The sequence below is a fragment of the Tyto alba genome, unplaced genomic scaffold, assembly GCF_018691265.1.
Source record: "Tyto alba isolate M040663 unplaced genomic scaffold, T.alba_DEE_v4.0 Super-Scaffold_38, whole genome shotgun sequence".
Lineage (NCBI taxonomy): Eukaryota > Metazoa > Chordata > Aves > Strigiformes > Tytonidae > Tyto > Tyto alba.
This window is the reverse complement of record NW_024881313.1, coordinates 3,872,255-3,890,443: the sequence shown is the minus strand read 5'-3', so window position 1 is coordinate 3,890,443 and position 18,189 is coordinate 3,872,255. Positions and strand designations below refer to the sequence as shown.

Sequence of the window (18,189 nt, the reverse complement as noted above, 5' to 3'; positions counted from 1 at the left end):
AATGTATTTACGCTGAGAAAACAGATAATTGTAGGAATAACAATTTAATCTGGAGGATTAGTAAACAACTGTCATTTTATCCTGTAATCTAAATTTGTTAGTAATATATAATAAACATTGGTTTAGATACATCCCTGCTATTCTCCAAAACAATCCCTTTTGCAAAGTGTTAGTTAATTTTATGTAATTTTAAATGGATGGTTAATAAAGTCTTCTTGGATATGTCGAGAGGACTACTGTCCCCTCAGGCAAATACATGCCATTCTGACCTTTTCAGATGCAAAGTATTTGCTCTTTGGAAGTTTATATTTATGGGTCAGGCATAATGACTTTACATGGAAAAAGATGAGTCAGAAAAACTCCACTTACTTTTTTAGAAGAGTAAATTGAGAATTTGAGAACACAAAAAGGGCAGAGGAATTATGAAACAATGATTGTTTAAAATGTTTCGGCATTACAGTTAAGCGGATAAAGCAACGATTGTAACTCCTGACTTCAAAACACACAGAGGTCATTGCATCAGTTTCGGCAGCTCTGCTGTAATGACCTAGCTGCCATAATCCTGACGTTTAAAAACCTAATCAGTCAAAGAAAGGGGGGACATGGACAGGGCCTATTATACAGCAGGAAACAAACAAAACATGAAGGAAAAAACCCTCCAAAGGCTTCTGAGAAATGCAGGCTAATCCCAGCAGCGCACAGAGGGGTGGCACGGGAGAGAGGGACCGCTCTGCAGGGCAGCGCCTTTGGGGACCAGGAAGAGAAGGCCGCCTGAAATGAGATCAGTGCCTTTGAGAAGAATTATTTCAGATTCAAAATTTCCCTGTATAATGTATGAATTCCTCTCGGTGAAAATATTCAGATTCGTGAATACAAATTTGGTTTCTGACTCTTCCTGTCTGGTTCTGACCGCTTTAGATCCAAAGGGCGCTGTGAAAAACAGGAAGCTACACGAGCTCTTTGATGTGAAAACACACACAGGTGCTAAAAGCTCTACCACTGGCCCGTGATTTTACCTCCTTCTCTAAAGAAATTTAGGAAACTAGTTTCAGCCAAACCGGAAAGATCACAAAAGCAGAACGGGAGAAGTCTGACAGCTTTTCCCCTCTCGGGAGAGAAGCAGCAGTCTTTCTGAAGAATCAGATCAAATTATAGATCACTAGGGCTGTCTGCCTGGATTATTGTCAACTGAATGGTAAAGCTTTAGGCAAGAAACACATTTTCTAGATTCATAATCCTTCTTCTTTTGCACTTCGTTGATACTACATAAAAGCAAGACGCAATACATGCACTGGCTGCTCTGGAAAGAAATGCAGTCTGAGTGGCTACGGTAGTCAGGACCAAGTCAAAACACCATGTAAGAGGTATAAAACTTTGACACCTCATCACAGATCACAAAGAGAAACAAAAGGCAGCTAACCATGATAAGACCATAAACAGGGATGATAACACATTAATTTGGACAGCTATCCGTAGAATGACCACAACGTTGAACGTGAATACCTCTCAAAGTCAACATCTGGCATATTTTCTAAGGCATCATATTTTCTAAGAACCTGCAGCTTCTCAGACACATTGGATGCTCAGCATCCTTAAACATATATTCCAGCCACTCTTGCTGTATTAATCCAAAAGCCTCTAGCCAGATGGAGAAGGAAAATAGAACAGGGAAGAAGACAAAAAACATTTTTGGGGAAAAAAAGAAGCAAAGCAGAATAAAATAATTACCAAGTCCCAAAGGTATGAAAACAATTCTAGTGATGTTTTACACATGCCCAAATTTTGTAGAGTTCCCAGTCTGGACGGCCAAATGAATATTCCAGTGCATAAACATTTGGGTCCTGCCGTTACTGTCACTACTTTGGCAACTGTAGTGTATTTGCAAAGCTCTAAATATTGTTGATATTTACCACAGGGAAAGAACAAAACAAAACAAAACAAAAAACAAACCAAAACACAAACCGCAAAACCTGTTCTGGTTGTTAGAGTTTAGGTGTGTTTGGAAGGCTGGGGAAACTGTCAGTTCTCCTGTTTCATAAGCAATTACACATCTCGAGGCCTAGGATCTCCTAAATTATGATGATTTTCTACCATGGTATAAGTGAAAAAGCTAAAAGTAAAAAGCTGGAAGTGAGAGTGGCAGCAGTTTTGCAGGTACAGTTGTGCTAATTGGAATGGTAGGCGATTTTAGCAGGTTGGATAAAAACATATGATCAGACTGAAGTTCAGGAATGCCTCAGGTGCACTTGCAAGTGCAAGTATAAACAACAAATTAATCCAAAAATCTAAGTAGGTCTGTATCATTACAAGCCAGCAGTTTGGAATTCATTAGTATTTTCCGCCTGGGACATATTCTAAATACCTTTAAATAAAATATATGAGAGACTATTTTAACCGAAGAAAGTGTACCCAGTTGCATATTACAGACACCTCAAAGAGCTGTTAACACCTTCAGCAAACTGCCAGTTATTTCAGTCTGTGCTGAGTTCAGTTTTACAGAGGAAAAGTAAGGAGGTTTTGTCTCCAAAAATGTGATTTTTTTTGTTGCTGCCTTTAGTGTGAAGCCTATTTATAACTCCCCAGTTACAAAATCAGCTTAGGTCAATATATATCTGTTATAGAATAAATAAAGTTCTTAGCCATTCCAGTCAAAAAGATGCTGACCCTGAATCTCTTTTCCATTTGAGCCACAGAAATGGAAGGAGGAGACATCTTTAGTTCCTGCTGGACCTCTGCAGTCTCAGGTTCTCACAGATACATCCTGGCAGGAAAACCAGAAGCCTCTGCACTTCCCTTTCTGCCAGCAGAATAGTATCAGTGGGATCCCAGTGAAGCATTCCAATCATAAATTGTTCCTGAATAAAATAACTTCCCTTGAGGCAGGTTTTATATAAAATTCATGTAGTCCTTCCTTCTCTTTCTAAGAGCAGACTCTATTTTAAATGGCTGTTACTTCTTATTTCAAACCAGATAAAGCAAACCTAAACTCCCATCATATACAGGATAATAATAAGAAAAATCACATAACTGAGCGGAGATCAGGCTGAACAGAATGTCCCTAATCTGTTGGAGAAAACCCTCTAAGGTGTTAGAAGCTACTGCTGTGCCAGTGAGAGCAGTCGGGGGAAGGCACAAGCAGCACGGCAGAGCTGTTCAGCAGGGACCCCACCACCTGCACCAGGCTTACGGGAACTACTGTCAAGTTCCAGATTTGTTGGCACGTTCACTACTTTGTTCATGTTCCTATTGAACTCAGTGAGTACAGTTAGCCCTGAGTTACTTCTGCCACTCTTACATTAGAAAGTTGCAACAGGTTGCAGTTTTATACTGCCAATAACGAACGCAGGAGTGCTGCTGGGAGAAAGGTTTTGACAAAATATTTTAAATAACAAGTAGATCTTTTTAGGCAACAAGAGGAAGTGGAGAAGTTTGGTTTGGGGGAAAATGAGTTAATTGGGTCCTTATGGTAACGTTATCAACAATGACACAACTTGTGTTTGGTTTGGCAGCTTTAGGTTTCAGAGTTAACAGCTTACTACAATGATCATGAAAGATTTCCCCTCTTCAGTAATTATCAGCTGAGAAAGCCATTTCCATACCAGTTAACACTCAGGTTCATCTCTCTAAGCTGATCAGATCTGAGGACTAAATATTTTTTTATTTTATTTTTTTTTAAAATGAACACTGAATCTTAGAGCACAGTTCTGCAATACAGCGAAAGCCATTGCCACAGGCCCATTATCAACGGGTATCTACATTAAGAGTCCTGAAATCTCTCCACTCTTTCACTCAGTGAAAGCAGAAGGAGGATCAAGCTGTTGCTGCAAAAAAATGGCATGCTAAAACATCTGCTGTATGTACCAAGCAACACTCCAAATTGTCTCATAAATCTAACATACGATCCTTGTCTTGCAGTATACTTGTTCAGGATTTAGATCATGACATAGTAATGGCAAATAAACCATGTTATCCATGTTTATAAACAAAACTTTTTTTTTTTTTCCCTGAAAACGTGCTTTTCCTGAGTGTGTTCCTCTAGAGTAAAATTATTTCTGACCTCTCATCTGATAGGTATCACCACTGAATATTCTCCCTTACTTCAAATTGTTTTACAGTAGTCAGGTAGGGGCTGCTACAGTGCTAAGTAACTCCAGTATTTAAACTGAATTTTAACTTCAGTATTTAAATATTCAGCAAGATGGGAGGAAAGGAATGTCAATGGTACAATGACAGATGAAGTTAAAGATTGTACTGAAACACTGATTTGGACATATCAAAAGAGGTCTTTCTCACCGTCAGGATGAACTACAGCAGTGTAACAGTGAATCCCTTAGTTCAAAAGCGACAGCACAGACATCACTTTGGTGAAGTATTCTGGATCCAGATAGGATACATGCATATCCCCACATAATATAATTTACTAACATAATGCCAATCTTTGCTCTTATTGTCAATGAATTAAATGAGAGAGTCATGTAATTATTTGCAACCTTCCCACATTCATGTTCCAAGGAAAAAGAATTCCTTTCTTGATTTAAAACTGGCATTCAGATTTATTTTAAAAACAACATCCCTGAAATATTTGTCCCTTATGAGATAAATCAGTCTCTTAATGAGAAAATTTGTCTCTATCTTTCTGTGTATGATTCTTACCTAGTATATGTATCTGGGTCTTCTTCAAATATTCACATGACTTCTACGTATTTATTACAACTAAACAAACATATACTAAGCTAATGACAACGAAACAAATTGCACACATGAGAAGTTAAATGAACCAGGAAAACTCTGGCTAACAGGATTTTGCCAAGGACTTCACAAAAATCTTACCTGTTTATGAGACCTGGAAATTCAGGTCTCACGAGCACGTTTTTTTTTCCTAGTCTCACATAGCAAAATAAAGTGGACTAGCCCAGACTGATGTATAAGGTGTTATATTACAGTAACACATTTGCCATAGCTAGAAGGCACAGCTGTGGCCCTGCGTGAACATTTTGTTGGTTGTTCATTCTCACAACATTATAAAAAAATCAAGCTCTGAGCACTTGCTACATTACAAAGTGGTATACATATGTTGACTGACACATTGCTGTAATGTTTGTTCAGATTCAGCCTTGGTATGGGTTCCACACAGATGCATCTCTGAAGATCAGTATTCTGAAATACTGAAAATACAAAAAATTGAAATATTTTGGGAAAAATATTAATGTGATTTGAGAATGTTTGTCTGAACATTAAAAAAACTTTGGTAAAGTAAGAAATAGGATTACACCTGTCTATATGAAGTCAAGAGACACCATTTAATGTATTAGCTAAGCGCCGCACTGCCTGGCAGCAACTTCAAATGAGCTCTGCAATGAAAAAACAGGTAATACTTTAGTAAGAATTAATACTTTTAACAGTAGCCCAATTGTCTTTGTAGCACTCAATAGCTTTTAAGATTTATGTATGTGGGGACCTCCCCATCTCTGGACAAATAGCTTATTTCTATGGCATAAAATTATTATGTGTAGATTATCAAATTAAAAATAAATGTACCTTTAAAAATCCAACAACAAACGAGATGCACGTCACACTATAAATACTCATAAATTCTCTTTAAAGCATTGGATTCCTCTTTGTCTATAATGTTTTTAGGCAGTTTACTTCCAGACATTTATTCATACTCTATTATTCATTCTTACGGTCTTGTTTGTAAAAACAGATGATATATATAGAGATATAGATTGAGACATATATACATAGATGTATTTAAAGAAACATATCAAGGAGCACCTATATAAATAAATTCATGCACAACGATATCAAGATAAATATTTGTGTCTTAAGACAATTGACTATTTTTCTATGGGAATTTAATTTCTATGGGAATTAAAGCATGCTCTTGAGAAAACTCAACTTTTTATGGAGAAAAACACAACAGCACTATTTGGACAGGCTGCCAAAACTACGTTATATTTAGCATGGAGCAAAAAGAACAAATCCAGCGCCCAGCACACACATGGATTCCTTACACTTATTCCCCATTTCTGCTTAACAAATATCAGATTATAGAACAACATTTATATAGCAACTTGCCTCAAAAGTGTTACCCAGATGAAGAATCAAATACATCACAGGGTACACATAATTTGGCTGATTTGATTTTAAAAATAATTTTTTAAACCGAAGCTTCACTTGTGGACCTCATGCAACACGGACACCCTTGGTGGCCAGAGAAACATGAACTAGTGTGAGCAGCCAGGTTTTTGGAAATGAAGTAGTATTTCTCTTGCTCATTGAGGGTGTTTTCTGCAAATTCATATGCTGTCATGAAAACAAATGCTTTTTTTTTTGTGGATTCATCCACTATAATCTAAGAGTAAGATTACTAGTTAAATAAATAACCTGATAGAACAGGAGCAGACTCCTTTTTTTCTCCTCCCAGTTCCTCACTTTCCAAATCTCTCTCAGAAAAGAACAGAAAGGAAGAGGCAGAGACACATACATAACTTGCCAGGTCCCTTCTTGTAAGGATAATAACATGGTTCAAATCATGAGGGTATTTTGAAACGCTGCATTTGCAGTACATTGTGAAATCTAAAGATAGCACTGCACAAAGAAATCAATATTTTTATAAATCCAACTGTGTTAACACAGGCTGTGATAGTCAAGCGGTGCTTTTCAACAAGGGTTTTTCATGCACACACAGACCTTCACCGACACCATTATAGCCCTGTTCTCTTCAGATTATTTCTCTCTAGCTCGGTGCAGTAATGTCAATGTTTCTAGGATCACACAGAGAACTTGTAAGCATTTTCAGTTTTGCAGATCATGAATGATTTTCCAGTAAAGATATATCCTCTACATAGGGTTTTTATCTAATGTAAATGGACTGCAGTCTAAGAAAAATAGATTTTCTTAGACTGCAGTCAAACGGGGTGTCAAGAGTACTTGAGATTGTTTGAGCAGCTTCCCATCTTTGTTTTTTCCTACCTCTGCACTGCACCCCCACATTTTGCCACTTCCAATACTTGTGCAAGTTGAACAGAATCAAAGAAACTGAGCTGGCTGAAAAACAGGGTAGAGGGGAGGTACTAGGAAAGGTTATTTTCCGGGAGGATCAGTTTTGCAGTTCACTGTCCAGCTGCACAACCAACCCTGCCAGCTGACTGCAGTGAAGGGTCAGGGCCTGGGGGGAGCGGGGTGGGGGGCAGAGCCTGCCGAACCAAGCAGTGCTGGCACCAGGGAAGCCCCAGTACCTTTTGCAGAAACCCCAGCAATAATCCACTTAATTTGATGGGACAAAATTTTGGTGATCTTCAGTCTTTGATAGAGAATGTGCTCGGTAGTTATTTAGCAGGAGAACAGCACTCGGTTCACTCTTTCCCGAGCTGCATGGATTCAAAGAGAGGACAGGGCAGTAAAACTCTATTTCTGCTAGAAGGACAAACGTTTTGAGCACAAATTGATGGAATATTCATCTATTTAGAAAGGGCTGTTTTTACAGTCATTCTTTAGAATGGAGCTTACTTCTAAAAAAGACCGAAATACATGTTTTTACTACAGGTAAAAATAGAGCCATGTAATATTTACATCATTTAGCCACTGAATGTCACTGACATTTCTTTCCTCAACCGCCTGCTAGCACATCTCCCCCTCTGCAAAAAAAGCTGCAAGTAACATATGCGCACTAAGCCCAAGTATTCCTAGAGTTACAGAACTTGTCACTCTTAAGTCACCAACTTCATTCTGTTAACCATCTATTTTTTTGTTGTTGTGTAGATCTATGTATCTACTTCTCCTAGGCTGGAACAAAGAGCCATTTCCCTTTCACTCTAGCTATTCTCCAGACATTTGTATAAATACAAAAAGAAGCTGTGAATTCTTAATTAGAACAACATGTATATGCTCATCACGACATGTTGATATCATTAGCCTGATAATACTGAAGACCCCTTGGAACTGTAACTTCCAATGAGCATAAAATATTGATATTATCCCAAACAATCATTATTTCTTATTTAGCTTATAAAGGATCATTAGTTCACTGACGTAATGGCAGCTTATTAGTCTGTCTTGGGACAGCAGTCTACCTGCTTCAGAACCGACCATTTTAATTCTTTTAGTGTGTGCACTCTCCAAACATATTACAACCAAAATAGAAAACGTAACGTGTGGTGAAAAGACATGAGAGAATGAATGATGAGGCACACTCTGCAGTTCTAAGAAACAGCAGTGCTAGTAATAGGAAGAAGTCACAGCCAGTCTATGATTGAAGTGATGCATTGAGATACAATCTAAGACACCAATTTCCTTTCAGCAAATGGATTTATTGACGTAATTGATTATAACCATGTACAGCATCTATGCATCTCCCATTGGAAGAATATCCAGTGATAGAGCTAACGTTAGTGTGATACACAGCTTCACTCAATAATCCCCACTGCATTTCTAACAACAAACAGTGGTGTATTCCACAGTCAGTCGTAAATGGCCAAAAGCACCCAGGTGTCCAAAAAAAAAACAGAAATTCAGGATTCTTAACAAAAAATAAAACCTGATCCTGGATTCCTTCAGTTTTAAATTCCACTCAACACTGTGTCTATGAGTTATGAATCTATACACTGACAGTTGAGTTTGGCCCTGATTTTCATGAAAACTACTGCCTGTCAAAATGAAATCCCAAAGCGCTTTTTGCTATTGACTCAAGAACCAAGGACTTTGATTTTCTCCATTTAAAAGGCAAACGATCTCTACACTCTCGTTTCCTCCCATTTGAATTTAAAGACTGAACAGAATTCCCTCAGAACATACAGTCTTTTCTCTCCATTCAGCCACTGAACTCCAATTGAAGGTAACAGTTACTATGGTGTCTTTTGTAAACACTTGTTCATCTGGAAAAAAGAAAAAACAAATAACACACACCCCCCACCCCCCCCCCAAATCCCTTACTTTCAACTATGGTAATAAACAACTTGTAGTCACGAATACCTCGGGTCAGCAATGAATGCATGATATTGAGACAAATGTCTCCACATTCCACTAATACTTCCTTCAAGCCATTCAGTTCCACAAGAGTTCATCTGAGGTTGCACATTAAATTCAAAGGAACAGGAGTAGTATCAATGGTCTCAACAATTTAACAAACTCCATCTAAAACACTTGCATTTAAAATGTAACCCCAGCTCGGGCCTTTTTAATTAGCTCATTTCTAGACCACACAGAGAGAATTATTAATGTAAACTAAACCACCATATTTCATAGTAACAGAACCACATTCTGTAAATATTTAGGAAAGTAAAAGTCCAAGAGAGAGCAACTGATCAGAAAATGATTAGCATTGCTCTAAAACCAAAAGCAGAATTCAAATTAAAAAAAAAAAAAAAAAAACCACAACAAAACAACAAACGGAAACAAAACCAACTCAAACATCACATACTACTGCATAAGGGTTTAACTTTAGCATTACTCACTCAGCTACACAAATCACAGAATCTAGATTAATATACAAAAATGTTTTATTTCACAGTGAGGTACATAAAGCTTCTAACTTTAGTAGGCTAAGGCTAAGAGAGAATCACCTGTTAGGATAAAGACTGTTTCACATTCCTGAAATATTCTCACCGATTATTGTTTCTGAAGAAAGGCACCAGTATTATTTATCCATCAACAGTTCACCTCCGCATCCACCCATTTAGAAATGAAGGTGGATTGTTTGAGGGTCAGTGATCTACTGACCGTCATGGACCCAGACAACTACAGCACACATTACTGTGTACAAGTACCAAGCAGTATTTATTAAAAAAACAATTTAAAAATAGCTCATTTGTAAACATATTACAAAACTGTTAAGTTTTTTCCTAGTGGTGTCAGCAATATACTCCTGTAAAACTAACCAGCTGCATTATCGTTTCCCGTTGACAAAAAAGTATGAAAACACACTCGCTCACATTAAATTGCCCCACATTCCGTTTGACTTAAGATGGCACAGCCTTCAGACTGCCCAGCGCAAAACATACATTTCCAAGCCCTCCAGACGACTCGCAGGTGGCCCACATTTCAACAGTAACGTTAAAAGTCGACCCTCAGTCCAAATTTTTTCTTAGGAAGGGCTGGTGCATTGGAAAGGTCTGTTCAAAGTGTCCTCACGCTGCTCACTGTTATTCCCAGCTGCAGCCCGAGAAAACCACCTGTAAAACACCACACGTGAATTTACAGCTCTGAGTTCGCGTAAGGGAGGCCCCAGCCGCTGCTCGCGGTAGCTCCCGCCGTTTTGCTCTCCGCACGGTTACCGCTACGATCAGGGCTTTTGCTGGGGTTAGTGACCACTGCTGAGAAAACAGCGACCTCCTGGCAAAGGTGGCCGAGTAAGCGCGTCTCGCACGGATGGCATCAGCCCCGGCCTGGGCCAGGCGCGGCTGAAGGCAGCGACGGCAGCCACCGCTCTCCCCGCCGCCGGCAGCCGCTGCCCGGCGGGCTCCGCGCCATCCCCTCAGGGAGCAACGGCCGGCCGCCCCGCCGCCCCCCCCCGGGCCGCGCTGACTACAGCTCCCAGCGGGCCCCGCCGCCCGGCACCGCCCGCCTCCCGCGCGGGGCCTGCCGGGAGCTGTAGTTCGGCGGGCTCAGTCGGCGAAGCGCTGCAGCAGGTGATCGTCGCCGTGGCGGGCGCCGCCGCCGCCGCCGCCGCTGTCCATGAAGCGCTCGCAGGGGAACTCGATGAGGTCGGCCTCGCTGAGGGCGCAGGCGGCGCCGCGGGGCGGCCGGTGGGACTGGAAGCCCGAGAAGTCGGCGGAGACGCCGGTGCCCATGGAGCGGAGGGGCCGGCGGGTGGAGTAGAGCTGCCGCACGTGGACGGGGGCCGCCTTCCGCCGCCGCCGCCCCAGCACCTTCTTCCGCAGCAGGCGGGAGGCCCCGGCGGCCAGCGCCGCGAAGAGCAGCAGCGCGTTCACCGCCAGCAGCACCAGGGTGAGGAGCTGCTGGTCGGGGCCGCGGGGCCCGCCCGCCGCCGCGCCGCCCTCGGGCAGGGTGACCAGCCCGGCGCAGTGGTCCCGCGGCGCCACCGGGCACACGCGGCCGCCGAGGACGCCCTCGACGCAGACGAGGTAAGGGGTGTCCGGGCGGAGCTCCCGCAGGGTGGCGGCCGGCTCCCCGCGCTCCGGCAGGTAGACGAAACGCTGGAACTTGACGGCGGCGCCGAAGCGGTCGAAGAGGAGGCGGAACCGCGCCGGCCCCAGCAGGCGGGGGCTGCGGTGCGGCCGCACGGCCCAGCGCACCGTCACCGAGCTGGAGCCCACCGCCTCCACCGACAGGTTGCAGAGGAACCGCTTGTTGAAGTCGCACGGGTCGGACACCAGCGGCGGTACCCCGGCGGCCGGCACCGAGCGAGGCTTACCGGCCCGCCGGGGCCACGCCGCGCTGGGCGGTGCCGGCCCGGAGGCCGCCGGGCGGGCGGGCGGCTCCGGCGTGGGGCTGGCCGCCTCCGCCGCGGCCTTCGCCGCCGCCGCCGCCGCCGCGCCTTCGGGCGCCCCCAGCAGACGGGCGGTGGAGGCGGAGGGCGGCGGCCCCGGGGGCCCGCGGGGCAGCCCGCCGCCGCCGCTGCTGCTGTTGCCGCCGAGCCCCTCGGCGGGCGGCGGGGGGGACGGGGAGGAGGGAGAGGCACCGTCGCGGCAGGGGCCGCCGTCTTGCGGCGGCGGGAGCTGCGCGTCCTGCAGGTAGTCGAGGTACTTGCCGGCCAGGGTGGGCGGCAGGCGGCACTGCACGAAGACGGTGAGCAGGCGGCCCTGCGAGTGCCAGGCCCCCAGCCAGTGCTTGAGGCCGCGGAGGCGGCAGTCGCAGCTCCAGGCGTTCCCCTCCAGCTCCAGGCGGTAGAGAGCCGGGCTGGAGGCGAAGAGCTCGCCGGGGAGAGTGACCAGCGCGTTGTCCCGCAGGCTCAGCTCCCGCAAGCGACCGAGGCGGCCAAAGGTTGTGGGGTGCAGGGCGGTCAGCGCGTTGCGGCTCAGATCCAGCGCCTCCAGGCTGCTTAGCGGCTCCAGCAGGGCAGCGGGCAGGTGGCTCAGCAGGTTTCCCTCCAGGCGCAGCTCCTTCAGCGCGCCCAGCCCCGTGAAGGCATCTGGGGCCAGGTGAGCCAGGCGGTTTCCACTGAGCGAGAGCTTTGCCAGGCTGGGCAGGTGCTGGAAGAGCCCCCCCGTCAGCTGCTGCAGGCTGTTGCCGGCCAGCAGCAGGGTGTGGAGGGAGCGCAGCGGCCCAAAGATGTCTGGGTGGCGAAGGGAGCTCTGCTGGTTCCCTGAGAGGTCGAGGAAGCGCAGCTTAGCCAGGCCGGTGAAGGCACCACGGCTCAACCAGCGGATGCGGTTGGACTCCAAGTGCAGATAGAGTAAGTTCGGCAGCCCTGAGAAGGTGGAGTCGCCCAGCGAGCCCAGCTCGTTGCCATCCAGACGCAGCTTGACAAGGCTACCGAGGCCGGAGAAGGAGGCGGCGCTGAGGCGGCCGATCTCATTGCCGTTCACGTAGAGGATGCGCAGCTTGGCCAGGGCACTGAGGGTGCCGGGGACCAGCGCCGGCAGCAGGTTGTTGCCCAGGTAGAGTTCCTCCAGCCGACCCAGGCGCTCAAACGCCTTGGGATGCAGCGAGCGGATCCGGTTGTACTGCAGGTCCAGGCGCTGGAGGCCTGCCAGGCGCTGGAAGTCGAGGGCGGAGATGTTGGCGATGAAGTTGCCCCCGAGGCTGTAGGTGAGGATATCCTGAGGCTCGGCAGCCTTGGGTACCGAGCGCAGGCCCCGGTTGGTGCAGAGGAGGTGCTGGTGCTGCTGGCAGTCACACGGCTCCGGGCAGATGGGCTCGGCCGCGGGCAGCAGCAGGAGGAAGAGGGGGACGGAGCCCCAAAGCACCCGCGGCAGCACCATCAGGCGGACCCGGCGCGGCGCCCCCATCCCGGGACGAGCCGTGGGCTGCTTCCCCCGCCGGCTTTGTGTCTCTCCGGCATCCCCCCACCGCCACCGCCTCCTCCGCGGCTGCTAATCGGCCCCTCCTCTGCTCCGCGCCGGGTTGAGCTCCGCGCCGGGCAGGGTCGCGGTACTCGGTACCATCGGCTCGCCCGAGCCGGCCGGGCTCTCTCGCCCCTCCCGGCCCGCAGGCTGCGGTTCGGCGGCCCCGGGGCCGGTGGTGGCGGGGGGGGGGGGGTGGGTGGGCGGGGATGCGGGCGGCGAGCTGGGGAGCGGAGCGGAGCGGCTGCCCGCTGCTCCGGCGGCTCTCCCGGGGGCGGAGCGGGGAGGGGGGGGAGCGGGAGCGGCGGGCGGAGCGGGGAGCAGGAGAAAGACGAGCTCCGAAACTTGCCGAGAAAACTCAGCGGAAATTCGTACTTCCCACACTGTGCCCTGGGGGACCGGAGGATCGGATGGAGCGGGGGAGAGGGAGGACGGCGCGGCGGGGGTGCGGGGAGGGGGGGAGGGAGGAAGCCCACGGCCGGTCCTGGCTCGGCTCAGCCCCGGCAGCGAGCAGGGGCGCAAAGTGGGAAAGTAGGAATTGGAACCGGCTGTAGCTGCCTCCCAGCCACATGGGCTGCAGATAGGGCTGCGCATCGGGAGGGGGAAGGGAGCAGAAGTAAACTAGCCGCCCGTCCGACCCCCCCCCTTTTTTTTTTTTTTTTTTTTCTTCCTTCTTTTGCTTGTATTTAGAAAGCTGCCAAAAGCAATAGTTATGGTTTACCACAGATTAAGGACTTTGTTTTGTTTTGAACAAATGGTGATCGGAGGTCTAAACCACCCATGGTACATCAAAGAATTAATTTTCATTCTTTCTCTGCGTTGTCCTGCCCAGTACGTTCCTGACAAAGCTGCAAGTGAAGATGCAGTTGAATATAGCTCCAGGTTCACGAAGGGCTCGTCAGCGTGATTAAGGTGCTTTTTAAAAATCATTCCCATTTTAAAGAATCTTCCCTCTCAACAGCATACAAATTCAGAGTGAAAGGAAGGTATTGGAAAGCATACTGATAACAAAGTAAGCTGTGTACCCATCCATTCAATGACTTGCCTTTCTTTCTTGTTGGCATTTTTTGTTTTCCTAAGATGTCAGCAGTGGGGTAAATAAGTGTCTACAGGCAGGAGAAAATGCTTAGATATGAAGGGTATAAAAGGCTGTCAAGGATGATCAAAGAAAGAAGACAATGCCCAAAATATAGTGCTGCACATTTAAGAAATACATTGGAAACTGTGTTATCATGTGAAGTTGTATCCAGCTGCTCACACTTTGCATACACTTCTGGACTAAAGAAGTGTACAAGCTACGTTACTTTTTTTCACCAGAAGGCAGAATTTAGATAGCTTTCATGGAAGCTTTGTTTTTAGCGGCCGTGTCAACATGAGCAGGTAGTGTGGTGTGGTAGTTTGTGCTGAGCCTGTTTGTTTTCACGGAGAGGTGTGACTTTGAGCTAACTCTGATTTGGTCTTGCTTTTTAGCAGTTGAAGAATATGAAGTATGCTCCAAGCCTGCTCTGGAGCATGAAGCACAGTGTTCTATGTGGAGCTGATCAACAGATTTGCTTCAAAAGCACACTCGCAGTCTGAAGAAACCTTGAAGAGAAGGGATAAGGCTTGACTTGTTCAAAGGAACATTGCTGTGAGCCTCTTGATTCTTAGCTCTTGTAGTTGGCTGAGGCTGGGCTACAGTTATCTGCAGAAGAGGAATCCTTTTGTTGTGGTAGCTGCATTGTGCTGGTGTAGGAAGTCATATTTGGGGCAAGAGAGTGATACTTTAGATAATCTGGATGAATTTTGCAAATATCTTCTAAAATTAAGTTAGCAGCTCTGAATTATAACTTGCTCATTGAGAAAACCCAGTGTGAACAATAATGTGCTGGAATATGGTTATGGCAGGGTGAGCTCATGGAAGAGGATCATGAGATTTAAAGCTAAAGATTTTTTTTTTTGTCTGAAAAATGACAGTTGTGTAGGCAGGCTTGATAAACTTAGGCACTTCTACCCAAAAATCCACTTATAAGGAAAGGCATCAGAGTATCGCATCAAAAATTTGGAAGCAAAAATGGTGGAAATGAGAGTTGTCAGATTCCACAACTTGCTGACTTCTGCAGACATGTGCTATTTTGTTATCAAACAAGCATGTTCTTAGATTAACTTGATTTAAAATTGTGTCTTAAATTGTTGCTGCATTGTTTTCTGAGGGTGGACAGAAGTTTGTCTGCTTCTTGAGTGAAGTGGAAAGTTTCTGTTTCAATTATTTGTACATGCTTGATTAGTAAGATGGGGGGGGGGTTCCTGAAATAAATCTGGGTAAGTTTCACAGGAGGAACTTTTTGCTGATGTTTGTTTTTTTGTTTTTGTTTTTTTTTTTTTTTCCCCTGGGTTATGAAAGAAGCCCGTCCAGCATCCATTCATGATTCGAATGTCCATGGCTTAAGAATCCAGACGTTTGAGCTCAGTCTCTTCCTTATTGAATATGGTTTTACTTGCTAGCTCTTTCTTTTCAGTATCTATCACATCATGTTGAATACTCAGGACAAAGTAGAGGGATTTTTTTCAACCTACAAAGACTGTGTATTTCTTTCCTCATTCTTAAAGCCACTACAGTGCGAGGGAAGACATCTCGGCTCTCAAAGTTTTCATCAATTCTGAGCAAAGCCTAATTGACTAGTGACTCTTCCCCCCAACAAATTTGCTTCACTGTGGTGTACTTTAGATACTGAAATTTTAGAAAACAGTTCTGTATAATAGTGTGCTTGTTTTTTGTTCCTTTGGGTTTTTCTTTTGAAACATGCTTAAGCTTATAAGGGCAATTTATAAACTGTCCTTCCTGTAGAAGTACCCTAGGTCTTTTCATAGTCATGCATCGTTGCAGATACTAAAGGTTTAAGTCAAATTGTGTCTTATGTATTGCTTGTGACATATGCTTTCTGGTACTTAGCCAACATTGTGATTTTCACTGGGTTAGGGGAATTCTAAGTGACAGAAATTTAATAAAAAAATTTTACTAGTGATTCTTAAGAAGAGAATGCATCATACACTTGTTCTCAGACTGGAAATATTTTATACCAGAAACAAAATAAACAAATACAGCGGGGTTTTTGATGATTTTTTTTTTTTTAATTAAAATCGGAAGTTAGTATTCAAAATACATTAGGAACACATCTGTTCAGATAAAAGATGCACATTTATTTTCCCACTTTGGAACAGGAACTTTGCAGCTGCAGTAGTTCTTGTTTCCTTATCCAAGCACACCATAAAATTTTGTATGCATGATTGAGAAATAGTGATGTTTTTTACCCTGAACTGAAAAAGCATAAGTCTGACTATGGAAAATGGGGCAGGGAGAATTAAAAAGTAGCCTATTCTTAAAGCTTTAGAGGTTATCTTAAAGTACACCTTCATGCTTAAGATTTGAAATATGAGGACTTTTAAGGGCCAAGAATACCTAGCAAAACATGAAATACCATCTTTTCACAGATACATATTTATTCCTATGATGATTGTGAGAGAACTGACTCTAAAGAAGGTATTGTTTTATGGCTAAATAGTATCCATATGTTTGTTATACCAAAGACCAAATACCTCGATGGTTTTCTTCTTTTTGTTTTCAGGAAATGTTATCTAGGCACTGGTCAGAGGACTGGTGGTTGAAAGTGGTGAATACATATTTTTAGACAGAATGCAAAATGGAGTGAAAGAAGCAGCATGCTCAGTGTAGCCTATTCAAGTGTATACTGGGACTGTAGCAATATCCCCATGAAAAACTTCAATTAAACAAAATTACTCCTTCTTGATTCTAGAATAAGAGGACTGGTGCTGAACCGGTAGGGTTAAGGGCTGATATCTCATAGCTTTATGTAGTTACCAGAAATGGTAGCTAGTTATGTGGAACTGGAGCTTTACCTCGAAAGAGGAATTTTTCATTGGTCTATGCAGTTCTTCTGCCCACTGCATATCATGTGTGTTTTCATCTGAATTTATACAAAATCTGTCTAGAAGTGTTAAGTTTAAACTTTATTTCTCACTGAGCCAGCTGGCCTCATAGCAACTTCAAACTAGTCAACTTTAGTGTCAGAATTCCCATTTAAAACAAGACAAAAAGCTTCTCTAAGTTGATATAGCAACATGTTTAGTTGGTTACAATATAAAAACTTAATTTGTAGTTATTTGACTTACACTGTCTTTGGAGGTTGTGGCATACATCGTTACTCCGCGAGTCATGCTAAGTTCCCCCCAAGTAAGCATACAGAAAAACAAAGATACTACACCATTCCAGTTTTACAGCTGATAAAGTGTCACTGTATGAATTAATACTTTCATATCTTTGCTTTTTGAAGAGAGAAGAATATTGTGGAGCACCGCAAAGTATTAACAAAACAGTTTGTACACCATCAGTGGCTTTGTTAGCAGCTCATGGATTACAGCATCTTTTAAGAGGTCACCAGTTTTGGTGTTATTCTATAAGTCAGTGGCCGTGATGCAAATACCATAGCATAGGAAAATAGGAGAATTGTAGTGCCAAGTGTGCTGATTATTTTTTTCTTTTGGAATTGCACAAACAGTTCTCTTATGTTGTATAGTTTATGTTGGTTGCACTTACTGTAGTAATTAACGTTTTAAATAAATCTTTTCTGATACGTTGGTTTGTGCTCATCTGTAATGAAAAGTCACTCGCCACATCTGGTTCTTAAGAAATAAAGCACGACTCCCAGGCTAGCAGTTAATATTACGTGCCTGTTCTGCTCCACGGAACGAAAGCTACCAGATGTTTGATAGATATCTGGTCCCATCATCCGTAGAGGTCTGTGGCCTACAAGTCTCTGCTGATTGCACATATCTTTATATCTTTTCAGAATTAAACATCTGAGTAAAGTATTTGTGGTTTTTTGACATATGATGCTAGTCTAGACATGCTTTTACCATTGTGTGCATGCTCTGTCAAACAGTCAAAACCCACTGAATTTCACATGGTGTAGGTTGTGCCTCTTAGACTTCCTCTGGGCAGGCGGATGCAGGACTTCATGTTGATTACAGCAGTTGGTTCCTTTGTGCATATTACTTTACTGCCAAAGCAATTTCAAAGCTGTTTTTTTTTTGTGTTTCAGTGTGTAGACTGTGAAACAAATTGTAGCTGTATCCACAGGTAACGATGTATTCATGTGTTCTGTCTGCAAGTATAAATCGGCTAGTTCAATCCATAGAATTAAATGCAAAGCAAATAATGGATGTT

At 44.5% G+C, this 18,189-nt stretch overlaps 1 protein-coding gene and 1 long non-coding RNA gene across 2 annotated transcripts; one reads left to right on the top strand and one right to left on the bottom strand.

The window, feature by feature from the left end:
- Positions 1–10,492: 10,492 nt before the first annotated feature.
- On the bottom strand, positions 10,493–13,249 carry TRIL (TLR4 interactor with leucine rich repeats). The gene has a single exon (XM_042802152.1). The coding sequence runs from the start codon at positions 12,909–12,911 to the stop codon at positions 10,605–10,607; it is 2,307 nt and encodes a 768-aa protein (XP_042658086.1). The 5' UTR covers positions 12,912–13,249; the 3' UTR covers positions 10,493–10,604.
- Positions 13,250–13,599: 350 nt separating this feature from the next.
- On the top strand, positions 13,600–17,579 carry LOC116961230. The gene is made up of 3 exons (XR_004406886.2): positions 13,600–13,877; positions 14,436–14,595; positions 15,349–17,579. It is a non-coding gene; the product is annotated as an uncharacterized LOC116961230 (long non-coding RNA).
- Positions 17,580–18,189: the final 610 nt, after the last annotated feature.